The sequence below is a fragment of the Schistocerca americana genome, chromosome 1, assembly GCF_021461395.2.
Source record: "Schistocerca americana isolate TAMUIC-IGC-003095 chromosome 1, iqSchAmer2.1, whole genome shotgun sequence".
Classification (NCBI taxonomy): Eukaryota; Metazoa; Arthropoda; class Insecta; order Orthoptera; family Acrididae; genus Schistocerca; species Schistocerca americana.
Genome location: NC_060119.1, coordinates 897,603,543 through 897,622,658, shown reverse-complemented (window position 1 = coordinate 897,622,658; position 19,116 = coordinate 897,603,543). Strand labels below are relative to the sequence as shown.

General features: G+C 43.6%; 1 protein-coding gene across 2 annotated transcripts in view; it reads left to right on the top strand.

Moving 5' to 3' along the window:
• The window catches only part of LOC124547440 (major facilitator superfamily domain-containing protein 6-like), a 323,248-nt gene that overhangs the window by 265,046 nt on the left and 39,086 nt on the right, over positions 1-19,116 (top strand). For both annotated transcript variants that reach the window (XM_047125105.1, XM_047125106.1), the window contains exons 4-5: positions 8,765-9,100; positions 14,394-14,783. In XM_047125105.1, the coding sequence (XP_046981061.1) occupies positions 8,765-9,100; positions 14,394-14,783 (726 nt within the window). The remainder of the gene's footprint in view (positions 1-8,764; positions 9,101-14,393; positions 14,784-19,116) is intronic.

Here is a 19,116-nt window from a genome sequence, read left to right as displayed (position 1 = left end):
TTTTCTTCCTTAACGGTATGCTACGATACTGTGGCGTAAGGATTTCAGTGTTTACAAGGTCTGGGGATATGTAAGTGCAAATAAATAAATGCGTAACGTTATTGTTTTGAATAATAATTACAACTTCGCTACCCGTAGAAGTTCTCATTCAAGACATGATTTGTGGACAACAATTTTGACTGACTGCAGATGACATTTCAGCCGTGGACGAAGAATTTTTTTCTGTTGCATTGATTTGTTTCCAGAATGAAACTTAAAACCTAATAGTACTTTGGAACATATTTGTGAAGATAGAGGAAAATTGTTGACAGTACAGTAGTATTTTTGTTCTTCCCATATTTAATGCAACTTGGGCGTGCCCTAACTCAGTGATGAGGTCGTCCGCTGGAACTTAGTGAAACTCTCTCTGCACTTCCTGTGAATACTCATAGTAGTAGTGTTAGGTCAGCGTCGAAAGTGCAGCGCTAGAGTGGTGGTTCCCGCCTCCTTCCACCACTGAGATCGTAATGAAGCGTGTTCTGTTAGGTGCAGCGATAGTTGATTAGCTCTCTAGCACCAGCTACGCTCGGCTAAGCGCGAACAAGGTCGCCAACACGCTCAGAGCTACATAGTTACAGAAATTGAGGAAATACCCGTGCTTTAATAAGGCGAACCGCTTATCGCCAACTGACAGTAATTTTTCAGGTTCCAGCAGTATAATTGGTCCATAATTCTTCTCACACGTCTCGTCGTTGAAGTTCGTTGTTAGTTGCACAAAGATTATAAAAAGCACACTTCATTCCACATAAATATGGCCGAATGTCTTAATTCTACTTCGTGTCACTTCATTTGGTCACAGTTAGGAAAATCAACGATGTTTTATTAGAGGCGTATGACATAGATAAATGATTCGGATTCTTGTGAGTACGCATTATGTTCCATTGATCTCTGTTTAACGTGAGGTACTGTTTACTACACCAAACGTAAATCCTATATGTGTCAGAATTTCTTTGCGGTTATAATACCTTATATTACGACAGCAAAAGCATAGTCAGCAACTAACTTATCTGTGTTATTTGTTCTCTAATTTAAACAATCGTGAAACCTTCCTGTCGAATAAATAAAAGAAATAATGATTGAACTTAATGCGTTTTGATGGTAACCTTCACGTCTAGAATAAAATAATTTAACTTACTTTCCGTTTAATGAAAGAAAGAAAGAAAGAAAATTGAACTTTTTGCGCCTTGCAGCTTTCCTGTCTGGACTTGCTTTTGACAACGTGTCTGATCTGATAGTCTTCAGCGTACAAAATTTTGTACGCCTTGTGCCTTTATTGGTAACAATACTAATGTGACTGAGCAAAAGAAGATTATTTCGATGTGAACACACAAGCTTACGCCGTAGCCCTTAGCACTGGTTATCTATACAGTGAACCTGAAAACATACATATATATTTTCCTTACTTTTTATTTTACTGGGTCGCCTCTGGAAACATCTGACTGCTTGTCTGAATATACTCACTCTGATCTATAGTTGATAATTATTTGGGTTGGCGTTCATTTACTGGGATTGCAAACATGTGAGCTACAACTGTACTTATTATTTATTTGCTTTTTTGATTGAAGATACTGGTGAAAAATTCAAACTTACTATTAAACAAAAAAATTTAGAAAACTCAACAAAAGTTAAATCTTGTGGTTACTGGGTTCAATGAAAAATAATACGATACTGACTGAAATAAACTGATCTATTCTGAAAATGATTGAATATAAATTTTTAACTTTTTATAATGATTCAGTTGGGGATCGTTCACATAAAACAGATAAAAAATGTAACAACGAACTTACAGTATGCAGTTAGTGCTTAAATACTTTTGATCTATTGATGACATCGATTTTTAATAATTCCGAAATAATTACGAATTATATAATTATAGTATTCTTCACGTAATACAAAGCTGGTAGCGAACAGACACAACTTCACCGCACAAAGGTTGACTCAAGACTATTCTGTCGACAATGCTGCGCGCTTCTCGCCACGCTCCCTATGTACCAATGCACGGGTTCTCCCGCCAACAAAGAGCTTGGTGCGGATACTTCATTGTCACCATCGATATGCAAAGAACTTAAATTTTACAAAACATTTTTCTTAACAATTTTCTTTCATACTATAATTTTTAATTACATATTTCTTAGCTTATAAACATTTTTCATGGCATGTTTCATTTCTATTGACGTATTTTAGTTCTTATACTTCGTTGTGATCATTATTCGTCTTTATCCCCATATTTAAGTTTCTCGTTACACAGGTACTGCTGCGTTTCGTACGTCGTCGCGTATAACATAAAGACGCCTCCGGTACTTGGCGAATCCTTATAGAGCTAGTCGGCTTTCCAAAGAGCTACATGGATCTGGCGGACGCCTCAGAGCTCTTGCATGACGCTAAATCCCTACAATCACTGTCGCACTTTCTGTCAACTCTACTGTTGTGATATCGGTGAATACTACTGTACTGATCTTCCAAGCTTTCTACGAAACTGTGCTTGAGTATATATGGTGACATAATTAAACTATTACATTGTAATTAGAAGTCGGCTTCTTCAGCCGTGATTGCCTCAATTAAACGTTAAACCGAGTGTCTAACAGGATCTTAAGACTCTACTTTTCGGTTCATGTTCATCCATCAGATGTTCCAATAATCCTTACAATGTATATAAATGACCTAGTAGATAGTTTCGGAAGTTCCATGCGGCTTTTCGCGGATGATGCTGCAGTATGCAGAGAAGCTGCAGCATTAGAAAATTGCAGTTAAATGCAGGAAGATCTGCAGCGGATAGGCACTTGGTGCAGGGTGTGGCAACTGACCCTTAACATAAACAAATGTAATGTATTGCGAATACATAGAAAGAAGGATCCTTGATTATATGATAGCGGAACAAACACTGGTAGCAGTTACTTCTGTAAAATATCTCGGAGTATGCGTACGAACGATTTGAAATGGAATGATCATATAAAATTAATTGTTGGTAAGGCGGGTGCCAGGTTGAGATTCAGTGGGAAAGTCCTTAGATAATGTAGTCCATCAACAAAGTAGGTGGCTTACAAAATACTCGTTCGACCTATACTTGAGTATTGCTCATCAATGTGGGATCCGTACCAGGTCGGGTTGACGGAGGAGATAGAGAAGATCCAAAGGAGAGCGGCGCGTTTCGTCACAGGGTTATTTGGTAAGCGTGATAGCGTTACGGACATGTTTAGCAAACTCAAGTGGCAGACTCTGCAAGAGAGGCGCTCTGCATCGCGGTGTAGCGTGCTGTCCAGGTTTCGAGAGGATGCGTTTCTGGATGAGGTATCGAATATATTGCTTCCCCCTACTTACACCTCCCGAGGAGATCACGAATGTAAAATTAGAGAGATTCGAGCGCGCACGGAGGCTTTCCGGCAGTCGTTCTTCCCGCGAACCATACGCGACTGGAACAGGAAAGGGAGGTAATGACAGTGGCACGTAAAGTGCCCTCCGCCACACACCGTTGGGTGGCTTGCGGAGTATAAATGTAGATGTAGATGTAAATGTAGGCCCACGAGAAAGACAGGCCGCTGCGCCAGCCCTTAAAAGTGCCAGCAGCCGTCTCCGGCGGGAGCGACAAACTACTGCAGACCAGCTTAACAATTATCAACTGCGCCTTTAAATGAGTGCAAGCTCTCGATAGAACACGGCAAAGTTAAGACCTGCAGTAGGTACCGTGTCATTGACATATTGATCTCCTGGGAGACCTGCACGGAGTCGAGCGTTCAGAGTATGGCGGAAAAGCTGACTAGTATACGTCGCAAGTTCGTCGCGAAGCTCGTATATCTCGTGGACCCTGCGACATGCGACCGTCTTAACGCATGTACTCTAGTAAATTGATTTCTAAAGACGATTCACTGTCAAGTCTTCTGCTTCTCCTTTTTGTACGGCTGGTACGATACTACAATGTAGGAATAGAGAAAAGCCACCACTTTGCTCAGGGATGAAATAAAAAAAAAATAATCACCTTCCACGTAACTGTAGTTATACAGAATATGTGCAAAAGCTCGATGAGTAATCATGCTCGGAACTCGTACATATCAAGGTCACTAAAACAATGAATTATGAATTGCGGCCTGTCAGTACGAGATAATTTCTCTAAATGTTTAATTGGGTGATATAAAGAATGTACGGGACAAACAATTGGTAAAGAAAAAGAGATTTTTATTTTTAATGAACTGTATCCTTCCTCAAACATCCATCATCCTTATTTAGAATACATCATTTCGTCACATTTCAAAATTTATTTGGACAAACTCCTCGCTGTAGACGAAAGGTACATGACTGGGGTGGTGATTTGTTCGCTGTCGATTATGTTGACGTATCTGACAGCTTGATCGTTCAGAAAGACTATTAAACAGATAGTAATTTCACACCGCCAGTAAAATATCTACTTTGCAACTATACAAGCACCGGACTTCAGCAGTTACAGAATAGTACTGAACGGAAACAGCTATAGCTAGCAGATCACATAATAATGCGTTGGTCTGTTCTCATAGAAATCAACCCAGTCAGTGTTCAGAATTAAACACCGTTGTGAAGCTAACCGTAAACACTGCCAAACTAAAACTTGAATCGCAGTCTAGGCTCATCAGCAGCGTATTGAAAGAAACAGTAGCTTAGTCGGAACAAACAGAATAACACATCAAATTCTGCGCGAACGTTTTCCTTTTTTCTTTTTCAAGTACTTTGTAGCTTTCATCAACCTCTCCATATATGTCGATGACAATTTGCGGTGCAGATTCAATTAGAAGAAATTTATTATTCGGCTGGAGGTGAAGAACTCACACAGGCAAGCAAAGAGATAAGAGCATTTACTGTGTGTCTATTATCAGTCCCATGTCCCAGCTTAGACTGTAGTACAGTTTAACACGGAATTTCATAACGATATGAACCACATGCATTATATTCAGTAATTCTGATACACATCTTGTGATCTTTGCTGTTTAACAATAATTGCGTCCTAACAGAGTTCTAATCCGTACTCGGAACTCATTAACTCAGGTTAATGGCGTGGGGATATTCCCCCGTGAATGTTTCTGAAGTTCAGATGAAACATCGTATGCAAAAATTCCTATTTTTCGTTATACACACGCCATTAATAATCTTAAGACTTGAGCCACTCAAATTCAAACACAGCTTCGTTTACGACTAAGTTTCCCCAGAATTTTCAGTTTATTATTCCATCTCTTACCTCTTGGCGACAACTATCACTCATCACCAGCCCGCCTGCTTCTCTTTCTTCGTGACACACTTGCCTCCCCACTTGCAGCTACAGCACTTCAGCACTCGTGCGCGCTCAGATCGCAAAACACGCATTGTTAGTAGGACAATGCCCAACATGTATCGGTCTCCCAAAAACGTCGTCAGCGGCAAATATGGTCCACTTGCCACACTCTGCACAAAATGAAGAAATAAACTGGAATTGCGGACATTGCAGTTACCACTAGTAATTTTCGGTTGCAATTATAATGTATAAACAGCACATAAGAGCAATCTAAATTATAAAAAATGCTGTTCTCCTCTCAATGTGACACATCATTTGATTGTACAGTAAACAATATTCCGTGACAGTAGAGTCATATGACACGCTCACTACCATGATTTCTCCGTTCAGCCGCACTCCGTAATCATATTCTGCGATGGACTCGCACTCGGGAGGACGAAAGTTCAAACCAGCGACCGGCCATCTTGATTTAGGTTTTCCGTGATTTCCCTCAGTCACGTCAGGCAAATGTCGGGATGGTTCCTTCGAGAGGGGCACGGCCACTTTCCTTCTCCATCCTTAACTAATCCGAGCTTGTGCTCCGTCTCTGATGACCTCGTTGTCGACGAGACGTTAAACACTAATCTCCTCCATATTCTACGATAGTGTTTAAAAGAAAAGAGTAATTACACTGCCTGAGAGAGGAAAAGAAACTGAAGCACTCAGAAGACATGGTCGGATATCAGTGTAACTTCGCATGCGTTGGTGCACACCAGCGGCAAACGTTTAAATGATAGAAATTGCAGTTCTCTGTGACACGTAGAATGACCACCAGAATGCAGTCGTCTTGTTCGTGTCTGGTGTTCTTATCAGTCCTGACGGGGTACATGAGGTGTGATCACTGTGAAGGACACAGAGATGCCACGTTTTTGTCGTCTCGTTGTCTCTGTAGAGCTGTACCATGGGAAGCAAGGAGAGGATGTTGTTTGGTGCCAGTATCCTCTTTCTATAACACAAACGGCACGCATGGATTAACTGGGTTCTTTATTCATAAGATTGGAAAGTTTACTTAACTCAAGATATTCCTTGTGGTACAAGTCCCCGTGAGACTCACTGCTGGTGAAACACAAAGACAGCTATGTACGCTACTTGGGTTGTTATGTGCGGAGCTAACTGCTACTGCGATTGTAACTGGGCTGTGACAGATGATACTGGAAGTTACTCAGTGCGACAGACGACAGACTTGCCCTCCAGTCCGCGGTGGCGATCCTAAATACTGGCGGTCGAGAGGGCGTTGGCGGCGCGTTTCCTGCGATTCTCTTGTTGGCCTCTATCTATCGTCATGCAACCTCTTTGCCACATGCTGTACTGGCTCCAGCTTAACGCCAGCGCACAACTTGTGTGTGAGAAAGGGTTATCAGTATCTGGCAGAGTTAGCAAGGGGCCTCATGGTTTCTCTTCATTTGATTGGCTAGTGGCATTGTGCTATATCCAGAACTGTGTGACAATGGGCTATGACAAGGGCCTGATGATTGACTATATGGGAATGTGAGGGCAGACATCATCGTTGTAATGGTTTCGGTCGATCATGTCTAGCTGTCACAACAGAGGATCATCAGATCTTGTGCGAAGCACATCATAACCCCTTGAAATCTGCGCCTGTTATCCGAAAACAAGTAATGGACTCCCTGCTACAAACTGTCATCCCACACCATTGGTCAGAGAATAGGACCAGACGTACTAAGCAATTAGTCCCATGCGTATTTTGCCAATAACGCAACACAAACAGCTACGTTTGATGTGGTGCTGTAAACAGAAAGAATGGACTGAAGGTTAACGGGGTCGCTTTGTGTTTAGCTATGTAGCACGGTTGTGCACCACACCATACGGCCATCGGCAGCGTGTGAGCTGGCGACAAGGGGAGAAGTCCTTCACTTCGAAGGTTTTGAGTAGGCACATTGTTGCTGGTCCTGGTGTCATACCATGGGCTCCCCATCGGGTACGAGCTGTCACGGCTGGCAGTGACCGAGGGAACTCTGACGGCACAATAGTACTGTTATCTCTCGTGTGACGGTATCGTGGTGTCTATATGAACTGTTTGCATGATGATGAGGTAGTACCATGGCCTGCAAGATGCTGGATCTGTCCGCAACCCAGCATTAATGCGACCAACTCGAGCCTAATCTCCATTCCAGCGGAGTACTCAAGGTATCAAGGGCTAGTTAAAACAGTTATGGGGCACCTCGCCTCAGCAGGGAGTGCAGTGTCTTTGTGAAACCATTTCCAATCAAATCAGTACAAGCATCCAAGAAAGAGTGGATGCCGCGGAATATTGATAATTGGGCTCATACTGCCAAGTTTTTTTTGTAAATTTGACTGTATACTGTAAATTAGTGTAATAACATGGCATACCTTCTCAACTCGTTCCTTTCAATTTACTCCTAACTTTTTTGTGAGGCAGTGTTTATTTGCAAGAGGGTGATTTAGCTGACGCCTGACTACTTCAGCTGGACATCTCTTGTGGGCAGAATGCAAGAATAATATCGTGAGCTGGCATTAAAAATTTGTTGACGTTCTTCACTGACGACAGCAGAAGTAAGCCTCCTGACTAAATGACCAGAAAACTGTCAGCCCGGAGGAAATGTTGAGCAGGCCAAAGGGAACATGCAAGAGATTGTGACAAGAGGGACCATCCGAGCGTCCCAGTCCACAAACGAAGCACACTGACATCATCGCAACAGTCAAATATCGACTAGTGACAGAGCAGTGTCACAAGAAAGCCCAGTTATTACACGACACTAACTTTTTAGCCACTAATGTAGCAAAAAAGAACATTTAGATAATCTGCCACTGTCAGCTGCAGCCCCAACATTGACGACAGGATGCAGAGATCATTCTGCTGGCCTACTGGAGACTTCACCAGCAGAGGCAAGAAGCTGTATGCCATCCTCCATCGCGAGGTGGAGCCACTATTGCTTTTCACCCCGTTCCTGGAGCCGACACTTATCTTGCCGGCCACAGTCTCCTGGAGAGCCGCAGATCGAACTCTACAAGAGAAGTATTGCAGGCTGCGCTGGAGGGCGAGTCTCCTGGGGGCACGTCCTCAGCGAGAGCACTTTAGAGATCAACTCTCAGTGGTTGATCCCCGTCACCGTCCGTTAAGGGCGACGCCTGGGAGCGATCAACCGTCCGTGACGTAATGGCTGTCACGGGAGCCATCAATGACAAAGCAGAACTGCCAGGTGATCTGTGCCGGCTACTGCTGACTAGGAGTCCACATAACATTGGCTCGAATGAGCTGTCAGCGCCTGGGGAAGACAATTTCTGATTAACAAGTTTCGTCGTGAAGAACATTTTCTTGATGAGAAGAGATTCTCCTCGTTGCGCTCTGCTCGGCACACTCCTGCCAACCATAGGGGTCTTGGGCTGGACCCCTGTAATACCCTCTCAACCTGTGACACACTGGTTGCACACCTCTTGTGGGACGAATGCAGATGGTTTGACTTTCCGCAGATCCTGCTGGCGGCGTTCTCGTCGCTGGGCGGCGCGTCGGCGCTGCTGCTGCTGCTGGTGCCCGTGGGTCGCGTGACGCTGACGTACCCGGCGCTGGCGGCAGTGTCGCTGGGCTGCGGGGGCGGCGCCGGCGGCTGGGAGGCGGCGCCGGCGGACGGGCTGCCCTGCTCCCCGCTGGGGCGGCCGACGCTCGCCACGCTGCAGGCGTGTGGCTTCCTGTGCGACGACCCGCCGCCGGAGCTGCTGCAGTCCGCCGCCACGGTGCGCAACTTCACTGTCTCTTTGCCCGGCGAGGCTGCCTCCTCGTACAGCTACTCCCTGCAGCAGGACGACCAGGTACGTCGCATCCTCGCAGCAGCATCCAGCCAACAGGATATGCAGTCAGGCGCTGGTTTAAAACTCGCCACACACCTTCCCTATTTGCCGGTTTTACCAACTGACGCATCAAGGTACACTTCACGCCTCCACTCGGTTTCAGTATACCGGTGGTTCTCTAAAGGATAACACGGGAAACTTCGTGTCTTCGAGGATGATCCTTTCCAAATTTGGGAAGTCTCTACGCCGTATAGACCTTCATGGGAATCAACGCTTGTCTGCAAGCCATGACAGTTCAACACGAATGAATGTAACGCACGACGCTTGAATAAATAGAACTAAGTGTAATACACAATTTAATCTATTGACGAAACATTATTGGAAACGAAATCTCATTCTGGATTATTGGAAACGGCCATAAAATATCTGAGTACGTTTCTGCAACGGCCTTACGTGAAACGACCGCATAAATGTCGCTACAGGTACCAGCCTGAAATTCGAAGAACAAGAAATTTACTTACGAAAGAGGTAGCTTACGACAGTGTCGAACTTCTATACTCGTCAGTTTGCAGTCCTTACCAGACATGATTGACTCGTATTCTAGTTATTAATCAGAACGTCCCGAGTCTTGCGTTTGAGCCGAGCCACTGCTTAAATCCATGAAAATTACAAAAATGGATGCACGTATATATGCATCTATGCATTGGACTCGCATTCGGGAGGACGACGGTTCAATTCCGCGTCCGGTCATTCTGATTTAGGTTTTCCGTGATTTCCCTAAATCGCTCCAGGCAAATGTCGGGATGGTTCCTTTCAAAGGGCACGGCCGACTTCCTTCCCTAATCTGACGAGACCGATGACCTCGCTGTCTGGTCTCCTTCCCCAAACAACGCAACTCAACCTATACATATATATATATATGTTGAACATCATCTCCTAACCATTGGACCGATTTGACCAAACCTGGGACACATGTTTTACTATCTCGAAAGAAGCATCATGCTGCTAACAAGGGAACTTCCCCATCGCACCCCCCTCAGATTTAGTTATAAGTTGGCACAGTGGATAGGCCTTGAAAAACTGAACACAGATTGATCGAGAAAACAGGAAGAAGTTGCGTGGAACTATGAAATAATAAGCAAAATATACAAACTGAAAAGTCCATGCGCAAGATATGCAACATCAAGGATGGTGTGAGCTCAAGAGCGCTGTGGTCCCGTGGTTAGCGCGAGCAGCTGCGGAATGAGAAGTCATTGGTTCAAGTCTTTATTGAAGCGAAAATTTTACTTTCTTTATTTTCGCAAAGTTATGATCTGTCCGTTCGTTCATTGACGTCTGTGTTCACTGTAATAAGTTTAGTGTCTGTGTTTTGCGACCGCACTGCAAAACCGTGCGATTAGTAGACGAAAGGACGTGCCTCTCCAATGGGAACCGAAAACACTTGATCGCAAGGTCATAGGTCAACCGATTCTTCCACAGGAAAACACATCTGATTTATTCTATACGACACTGGTGACGGCATGTGCGTCACGTGACAGGAATATGTTGTCGACCCACCTAACTTGTACACTTGGCGAATGGGTAAAAAGATTCTTCTACCTTGCCCGATTTAGGTTTTCTTGCGGATGTGATAATTACTCCCAAAAAAGTGATGAAAACATAAGAGTTTGTCACATAAACTGAAAATAAAAAATTGAAGTTTTCACTCGAGGGAAGATTTGAACCAGGGATTTCTCGGTCTGCAGTTGCTCACGCTAACAACGTGACCACAGCGCTCGTGAGTTCACAGTGTCCTTAATGGTGCCTATCTTGAGCATGGACTACTCAGTTTGCATATTTTGCTTATTTTTCATAGTTCCACACGACTTCTGTTTTCTCGATCGATCTGTGTTCAGTTTTTCAAGGCCTATCCACTGTGCCAACTTATAACTAAATCTGAGGGGGGGAGGGGCGATGGGGAGGTTCTCGTGTAAGAACCACCCCCTATAAAAGGGGTGTGGACTGGGGTGGAAAAAGCAGTGTAGTCCATGACACCAGAATACCCGTACTTCAGTCATCCTGTCATTGGGGATGAGAGCAGTTACACTTAACTTCAGGCCTTTACCAAATTTTTCTCGCAGATGACCCCCACAAAATGATGAAAGGAAAAAAAGTTTGCCATTTACATTTTCACTGTTCATATAGTAGGGCTGAAGCATAACGTTCTAGTTGATTACTGCTTTACTGTTGTCTGTATTCGTGACACATTATGCACGCAGTATTCGCATATAGCACTGAGTGAACCAGAAAAATTAAATCATTGTACAACACTTAGATCAGGAGAAACGACGTCATAAACACTGAATGAGTGAAAAACTACCGCATCGTGCAAGACGTTTTAATTTTACTTCTTTGCTCCTAACTCTATTCGCAACACATTTCGAAAACAGCATCCACATATACCGCTGAATGTACCTACAAAATACATCATTTTTCGACACATAGAGGGGAGAAACGTCATTAACATTAAGCTGCATGAAAACGAAACTACAGGGCGAAATTAGCTACACATACAGGTGACATATATGTACAAATACGGATGAAATAGTTAAATGCGTATGAAGTAGATTTAACATCTGCATATGCAAGCAAAGATAATGGGTAAAAAGCTCATTCCAAATCCCTGGAACGACTTCAATCAAATCTGGTATTCACATTAGTTACAATCTGGAAAGAGATACTGTGTGGGTAAGAACGACCACCCGCTTACTGGAGATAACGAGCGAAGGTGGAAGAGATGGACAGATGGTGAGGGGAAGGAGAAGAAAGGCACTAATTGGAGGTGATAGAGGAGGAGGTGGAGAGAGACTAAGGAGGGGAAACGGGATAAAATACCATAACACACTTAACAATATTCACAGGCAAATACAGGTACATCACGCGGCTGTTCTTCGTTAAATTAATCGACAAATGTGGTGGCAGGAAGGGCAACTGTGCACGAAATGAAGATAGATAAATAGGCAAAGCACGAAATGAAGCGAACACCGTGATCACTTGACAGTGCTAGGGAGAATACTGCTGTATTCTGGAAATAGGAAGCAAGATTACAGATAGTCATTGAAGCCAAAGAAATCTGCATACGAGTTACTGTTCCACTCATGCATTCAAATCACTGACCACATACTAAAGGAAGGAGCTTTCAGATATTTACAGATACTTACTAATACGTGTTCCCCAGACAAATCACTGCGGTGTTCAGTCTTGCCCCTTTCTCTCGCGGTCCTCTAGAGAGTAATGTAACCATTAACTAGAATACTGCTTTATTAAACTTTGGATTTCTTGCAAAGGGAAGGCCTGTGACATAGCCAACCGATTCGGCTCTTATTTGGCAGGTCGCTTGTGTACAGCCTAAAATGAAAGACTAAGATTAAAATTTTTGATTCAAAATCACTCCATTCCCCAATTTCCGTTTTTGAGAAAACCATCCCTAAAGTTCATGACGCCGCCTCGACTCAAAATGGATGGGATCAGTAGGTAATTTACAGTTGAGCATTTTCATCATATGTGAGGCCCGAAAGTGAGTATTTTCCTAGAAATCTTAACGAAAACGCCGCTGGCGTAGCGACGAGAGCATCTGGCTTCGGAGCAGAGAACCTTAGTTTGATTCCCAAATACATATGCAGTTTTTTAGTTTTCTTCCGCTTCGAATTGACAGGAGTAAGAGGGCTAATAAGGCAAGTAAATCAATAAGGAATAACAACAAAGTAGGCAAACTTCTCAAACGACTTCAATAGTATTAAATTAAAAACTTAATCCGGGTAACTCTTTCACTCTGTTGAAGTACCAAAAGACTTGATTTACATTTCAAAATAGTTATTTTTCGGGAATTAATTCTGATGCATACTACGAAGACGATAACTTTATGCAAAAAATCTGTGCTGAAAATAAGTTATGAATCGTGCTGTTAATCGTTATTGCGTCAGCACGTTTGTGCAATTCGCGCTGGATTGCAGTTTTGTAGCCTGTAAATGGTTTTTTTTTCTTGGAGATAAAAATAAACAGATAACCGGCACACAGGTTTATAGTTCGCCGTTCAAGTCGGTTGAACCTCATCTGTAAATATGCCCTCATAAATGACTTTACGAGTTCATATACTCCAGGAATCCAACATCACACAAAAGTTATTATAAACAAAGTATAATTTCCAAACATTCTCAAGTTTTGTTTTGTAAATTGAAGTCGTCAGTTTCCAGGGTTTAGAACATATGACGTAAATATTCTTTAAGGAGTCGGTTAAATTGTTCCTCTTCTATACCACTAAGACCAAATTAATAATTAGTTACTTATAAGCACAGAAAAACTTTTGACGTTAGCTTTCCAGACAGTATCGTGGAATATTGCATAGTGAACGAATGCGTCATTTTATGTATACTACCAATTGCGACAGGGGTTAGTTTATTTTCCCTTATGTGGTTGCGTGCATTCAATGTTCGTCTTCATAGCTGTGTTTCTCAGAAATATTCTCATAGAAGGCGGCTTAAAATTTTAATTCTTCACCAATCCAAGTAGTTTCAGAAATTTATTGGCCTTTATTCTTTATTGATTTGCTTACCTTTTTAACCCTCTATGGCTATCAATTTCGATGACGAAAAAATGCAAATGAGAAAAAAACCTACAGAATAACATGGTCTCTGCTTCCCGTCCAGATGCCTTGGTCGCTACGGCAGAGTTCGGGTATACAATGGTAGTCGAATGTGTCTTTCCTTGTGGTTTTCTCAAAAATGGGAGCTGGGTTAATTCAAATGGTTCAAATGGCTCTGAGCACTATGGGACTTAACTTCTGTGGTCATCAGTCCCCTAGAACGCAGAACTACTTAAACCTAGCTAACCTAAGAACATCACATACATCCATGCCCGAGGCAGGATTCGAACCTGCGACCGTAGCGGTAACGCGGTTCCAGACTGAAGTGCCTAGAACCGCTCGGCCACCCCGGCCGGCAGGATTAGTTATCTGTCTCTGAGGCCTCCCTCTTGTTATACCTATGAATTGAATTGGACCACCAGGCCGGTTATGAGAAGTTACGGAGTTAACAAAAACTGAGTAGCAGCCTATCGGGTTTGACATACAGAAAAAGTTTCAGGGGGCTGGAAGTTCGATAGTGAACGAGAATATCAAATGGAGGTCCAATTACGAACCTTTTGTCTTTGAAATCGCTTCTAAAAGCATTTTTGTTTCTTCCGTTGCCGTTTCCAGCCGAGACTACATTTCTCGTGATACTGTTACGTATCATTTAAGTGAAGCGTAACCCAGTGACCGTTGTTTCGTGTGTCGCAGGCGTGGCACGAGTCTGAGGACCCGGACATCCGCGCGCACCTGTCGCAGCACCTGAACGAGCGCTTCCGGACGTCGGTGAGAGTGCTGCCGGGCACCGCCAGTTCCAACGCCGTCTTCTTCCCCACGTCGGGGTTGGTGCGCATGCGCTGCAGCCCCGGGCGGGCGCCTGCATCCAGTGCCAACGGCACGGATGCGACCACGGCTGCACCCCCTGCCGCGGAGGAAGGGTCTCGCTGCGAGCTGTACGCGCCTGCAGGCGGCGTCAACGCCACGGACGACCGCCGGCGCCTCTGGCTGTCCGTCACGGGCGCAGGCAGCCCGCAACACGCCGCCGTCACCCTGCCACTCAACTCCAGCCGCAACGCCACGTGCGAGGACCGCTTCGAAGAGGTCAGTGCCCGACAACGCTTACCTGTTCTCGTCTAAAGGTCTTCTGTTATCTATGTCTTTAAGCCAAACTACCTGTGTGAGATGTTTTGTACGGTGCTGCTGAAACAACGTACCCGATCATGTGTCATTTGATTGCACTAGTACGAGGGAACTTCGAACACGAAGTTACACGTTATTACGTCCGCCCCCGGTAGCTGAGTGGTCAGCGCGACAGACTGTCAACCGTGGGTCGGAGATTTTCTCCTCTCAGGGACTGGGTGTTGTCCTAATCATCATCATTTCATCCCCATCGACGCGCAAGTCGCCGAAGTGCCGTCAAATCGAAAGACTTGCACCAAGCGAGCGGTATACCCGACGGGAGGTCCTCGTCACACACACCATCATCATCACACGTTATTACGTCAGCCCGAACTGCTGGGGTCATCGGTCCCTAGACTTACGCACTACTTAAATTAACTTATGCTAAGAACACACACACACACACACACACACACACACACACACACAGTAGGGAAGGACTACACACACACACACACACACACACACACACACACACACACACACACACACACACACACACACAGTAGGGAAGGACTGGAGTTCGCGCCCAGCATCATTCTGGGCGATCAAGCCGCCCTTTGCTCCCCTTTCCCCGATAAGAGTAAAAAAAGGGGAGTGAAGAAATATAAAGGAGGCGCGATGTAGCGATGACGCTCATTCTACAGGCATTACCTGAACATCTTGGCAAAGTACATTGTTGAAATTTCGTGTTACGTAAACGACTGTTTTCTCAGGTGCCTTAGCCGGGTTCTATCATATTGCGTACGTGGACTCCAGTAAATCTTTAGATTCACTCCTGCCAATTCCTATAGCTATACCTAATCTTCCTCTATTGCATTTAACTGAAGAGTTGGTCCCCTGAATTATCTATAGAGAGCTTGGCGAAACCTGTTAATCGACAGTTGTCACCAATGGATGAAGTAATCGGCCAGTAAGAATTTTCTTTCGTTCGCAGATTTGCCATGACAACGCCTCGACCCACCACCACGACGATAATTTGGCCGTGTAGCTCTTAACACCTACAAGAAGAGATGGTTGTCATTGTGTACCGTTTTTAAGGTTGCTACTCACTCTAGAATTGCAGATTAGTCAAGTATCCCTTAAATTGTTTTATTTGCTGCAATAAGGTGACAATTGCTTATTTTGGATTTTAGTCCAACTAGAATGAAGGATTGCTCCTCTTACTGGAGGAGTGCCACGGATCTGACAGCCACACTGAGTTATTTCCTCAGAACATAAGTCACGTAGTAGCCCTCATCAATACCCTATCCAGGAATCTCACTGCACACGACTCAGGTACTCTAGCTTATTAAAAATGGGATGTCTTATACATTGGATTAACGCCATTCCGGCCAAGACCCACACTCTTAAGTGGCTGGAACATTAACTGTACTAAGAACTCTGTAAGCTCTAATTTTGATAAAATAGCGCTAACAGAAGTAGTACACGACCTAACTATGCCTTACACAGACTAATCTATGGAGGTATCAGTTTGCGTGAGTGTTCCTGTGTGGAACAATGAAATGGTAGCCTTCAACGGTCGCTGCAGGCGTATTTCACGTGTAGGCAAACAGATGATACGATATAGAAAATGATTAGAGATAAAAAAGTGTTCTTCAATTTCAGAATCAAAGCTTACTAATTGTATAGTTAATAAAAAAAATCAGAAAATTCTTCTTACATGCAATAAGGAGAGGTAATGGAGACTACAGTTTAGCGGTTTGGTTAACTGCATGTTCCAAGATAGTAACTGCGAATTATAGTCAGCAGTTCCTACAATTTGGAAGGGCGTCTTGTCTATTAAAATTACAACGTACAGCAAATGAAGTAGTTCTCTCCTCTCCAATTTAATTCTTTCATACAACGTTCTCCAAGAATTCTGAATGCATTTATCTCCTCATCCAAGACAATCAGGGTTCTTGTATCTCAATAAATATTCTTTATTTAATCATCAGCTTGTGACAAAGGCATGGAAATCAATAGGTTGTGATTATCGCTGGCTTCATTCCAGACCAGAGAATAATTGTGCATTAGCGATGCTAGAAGTAACTCACGGCGCGCTACCCACTTTCTTATTCATAACGGTGTGAACACCTGATACACAATACACCGATTTTGTTGCACACGACAGTTGTCTGACAAGCTTTTGCCCTATTTCCATTTTACATCATTAACCCCTGATAAATATGTCGTCAGCTTGCCCATCACCCTCATCGTATTTTCCAGTTCCTACACAGCAAACGATTAACAACATTCCAACCATGCTCCTTAGGACGTTAGCATGCTCTTTATATGATTTCCTACAGATATTCGCTGACAAAATATTCAACATACCCCGAAATATTTATGCGTAAAGTAAGATATGTAGAGAGTTTCAGGAAGGCGGGATAAGTTATATACTGTTCGGGTTGTTGTCCTCCTCTCCTCGCTGTTGTCACTGGTGATCCGTCATAAGGAACTGTTCAAGCAGGCTCGGGGTAAGAGAGTGATGTTAAGCTGTAGCTGAATCTCCGCCCTGTTTCTGAAAACAATAATTGGAGAAAGATTGACCTCTCGTATATGAAGTTTTCAGTCATGCTTTGAATTCAAATACTAATGAGTAGGTAGATAGATAGATAGAACGTTGATAGACTACTCAGTGAGGCGAATAACTGCTCACACGGATTCGAGTGCCGGCCTAATTGGACATGGCTGCACTAGCCGGTGAATGGAAGCTCGTGTTTCGGGCGGAATGATATGGCGTGTCTATTCTTGCAAGCCGAATGTCGGTAAATGTTCTCGGAACGTACAAATAAAGGGATTATGGGTATATGCACTGTACAGATCATCTGAATTAGAGTTCTGTTCTTCCCAACTGCTCTCGCACCATCCTGTGCGTTATCTTACTAATAGATGTGAAACAAAAGACCCCAGTTTGCACATTGTGATTCATGCAGTTAGGCAGCTGAAAGAAACCGAGGAAGTCAATGAGAAAACTATTCATACTTCTGTGTTGCCAAAGCACGGCATTTATTAAGATACTAAAGTCGTCACTAGTGATTTAAAGTATGTGTACGCTTTACTGCTGCATTTCCTCCGGTGAAATTCCTAACAAACATAAAGTGTTGATTCTGCATATTGGTCGATGAATCTTTTCCCAAGATCGATTCAGTGATACCACGAAAAAAATTAATCAGCTGATGTTTTCAGTATTGTAGACCGCAACACCAGGTGTAACAAATGCACCTCGTGAAATGTGAAGGACCGTATTCTATGGTGATTATATAATGAGAGATTAAATGTGGACTAGATGAATGTTTCCCAGTTGCGAATATGGACACCCATAAGCTGTGTAATGGAATGAAGGCAATGAAATTTATGATTGACCGGGACTCGAACCCGGATTACCCGCTTATCACAAGCGGTCGACTTACCCAACCATGGGTTTACAACCTGTGCTCGTACTAATATATTAGTACTTATATATTAGTGAAGTGATACGCAGAGCGAATGAATACCAACTGCCTCTCTACATTTTGTTGACTTTGAAAAGGCATTTGACTCCGTTAGCCATGTAGCTCCATGTAGCTATCCTCCAAGCTCTGAGTGATCAAGGAGTGGGAACAGCATACATTGAAGTGCTTAGGAAAATCTATGAGAATTCTTCAGCTTAAATTAACATCGGCGAATCAACTCAAGAATTCCGCATCATGAGGGGTGTCAAGCAAGGCGATCCCATCTCCCCAAAACTGTTCTCTGCTGTATTGGAAATGGCTACGTCAAAGCTGGGCTGGTAAGGTAAAGGTATTAGAATTAATGGAAGAAGGCTTACCAACTTGAGATTTGCTGATGATATTGCCTTACTGGCCAAAGACTTCACAGGGCTCCAAGACTTAGTTACAGTTCTTGCATCGGAATGTCAGCTGGTTGGCTTGAACATGAACCTTTCCAAAACAAAAGTAATGTCCACCAAATGGGTCCCAGCTGGAGATGTGAAAGTCAAGGACAGTCTACTAGAAGAGGTCAGTGAATATGTCTACCTTGGCCATATTATAAATATGAAGGGGGACATAAGGCCAGAAATCTATCGACGCATCAAGCTTGACTGGCAAGCATTTGGGAAGAATTCCACAGTATTCAGATCAAAAATGCCAGTAAATCTGAAGAAAGCAGTATTTGACCAATGAATTCTTCCTATGATGTATGGCTGCGAGACATGGACACTGAACTCATTTACAAAAGGGAAACCTAGGACAGCACAGAGAGCCATGGAGAGATCAATGCTGGGCTATAC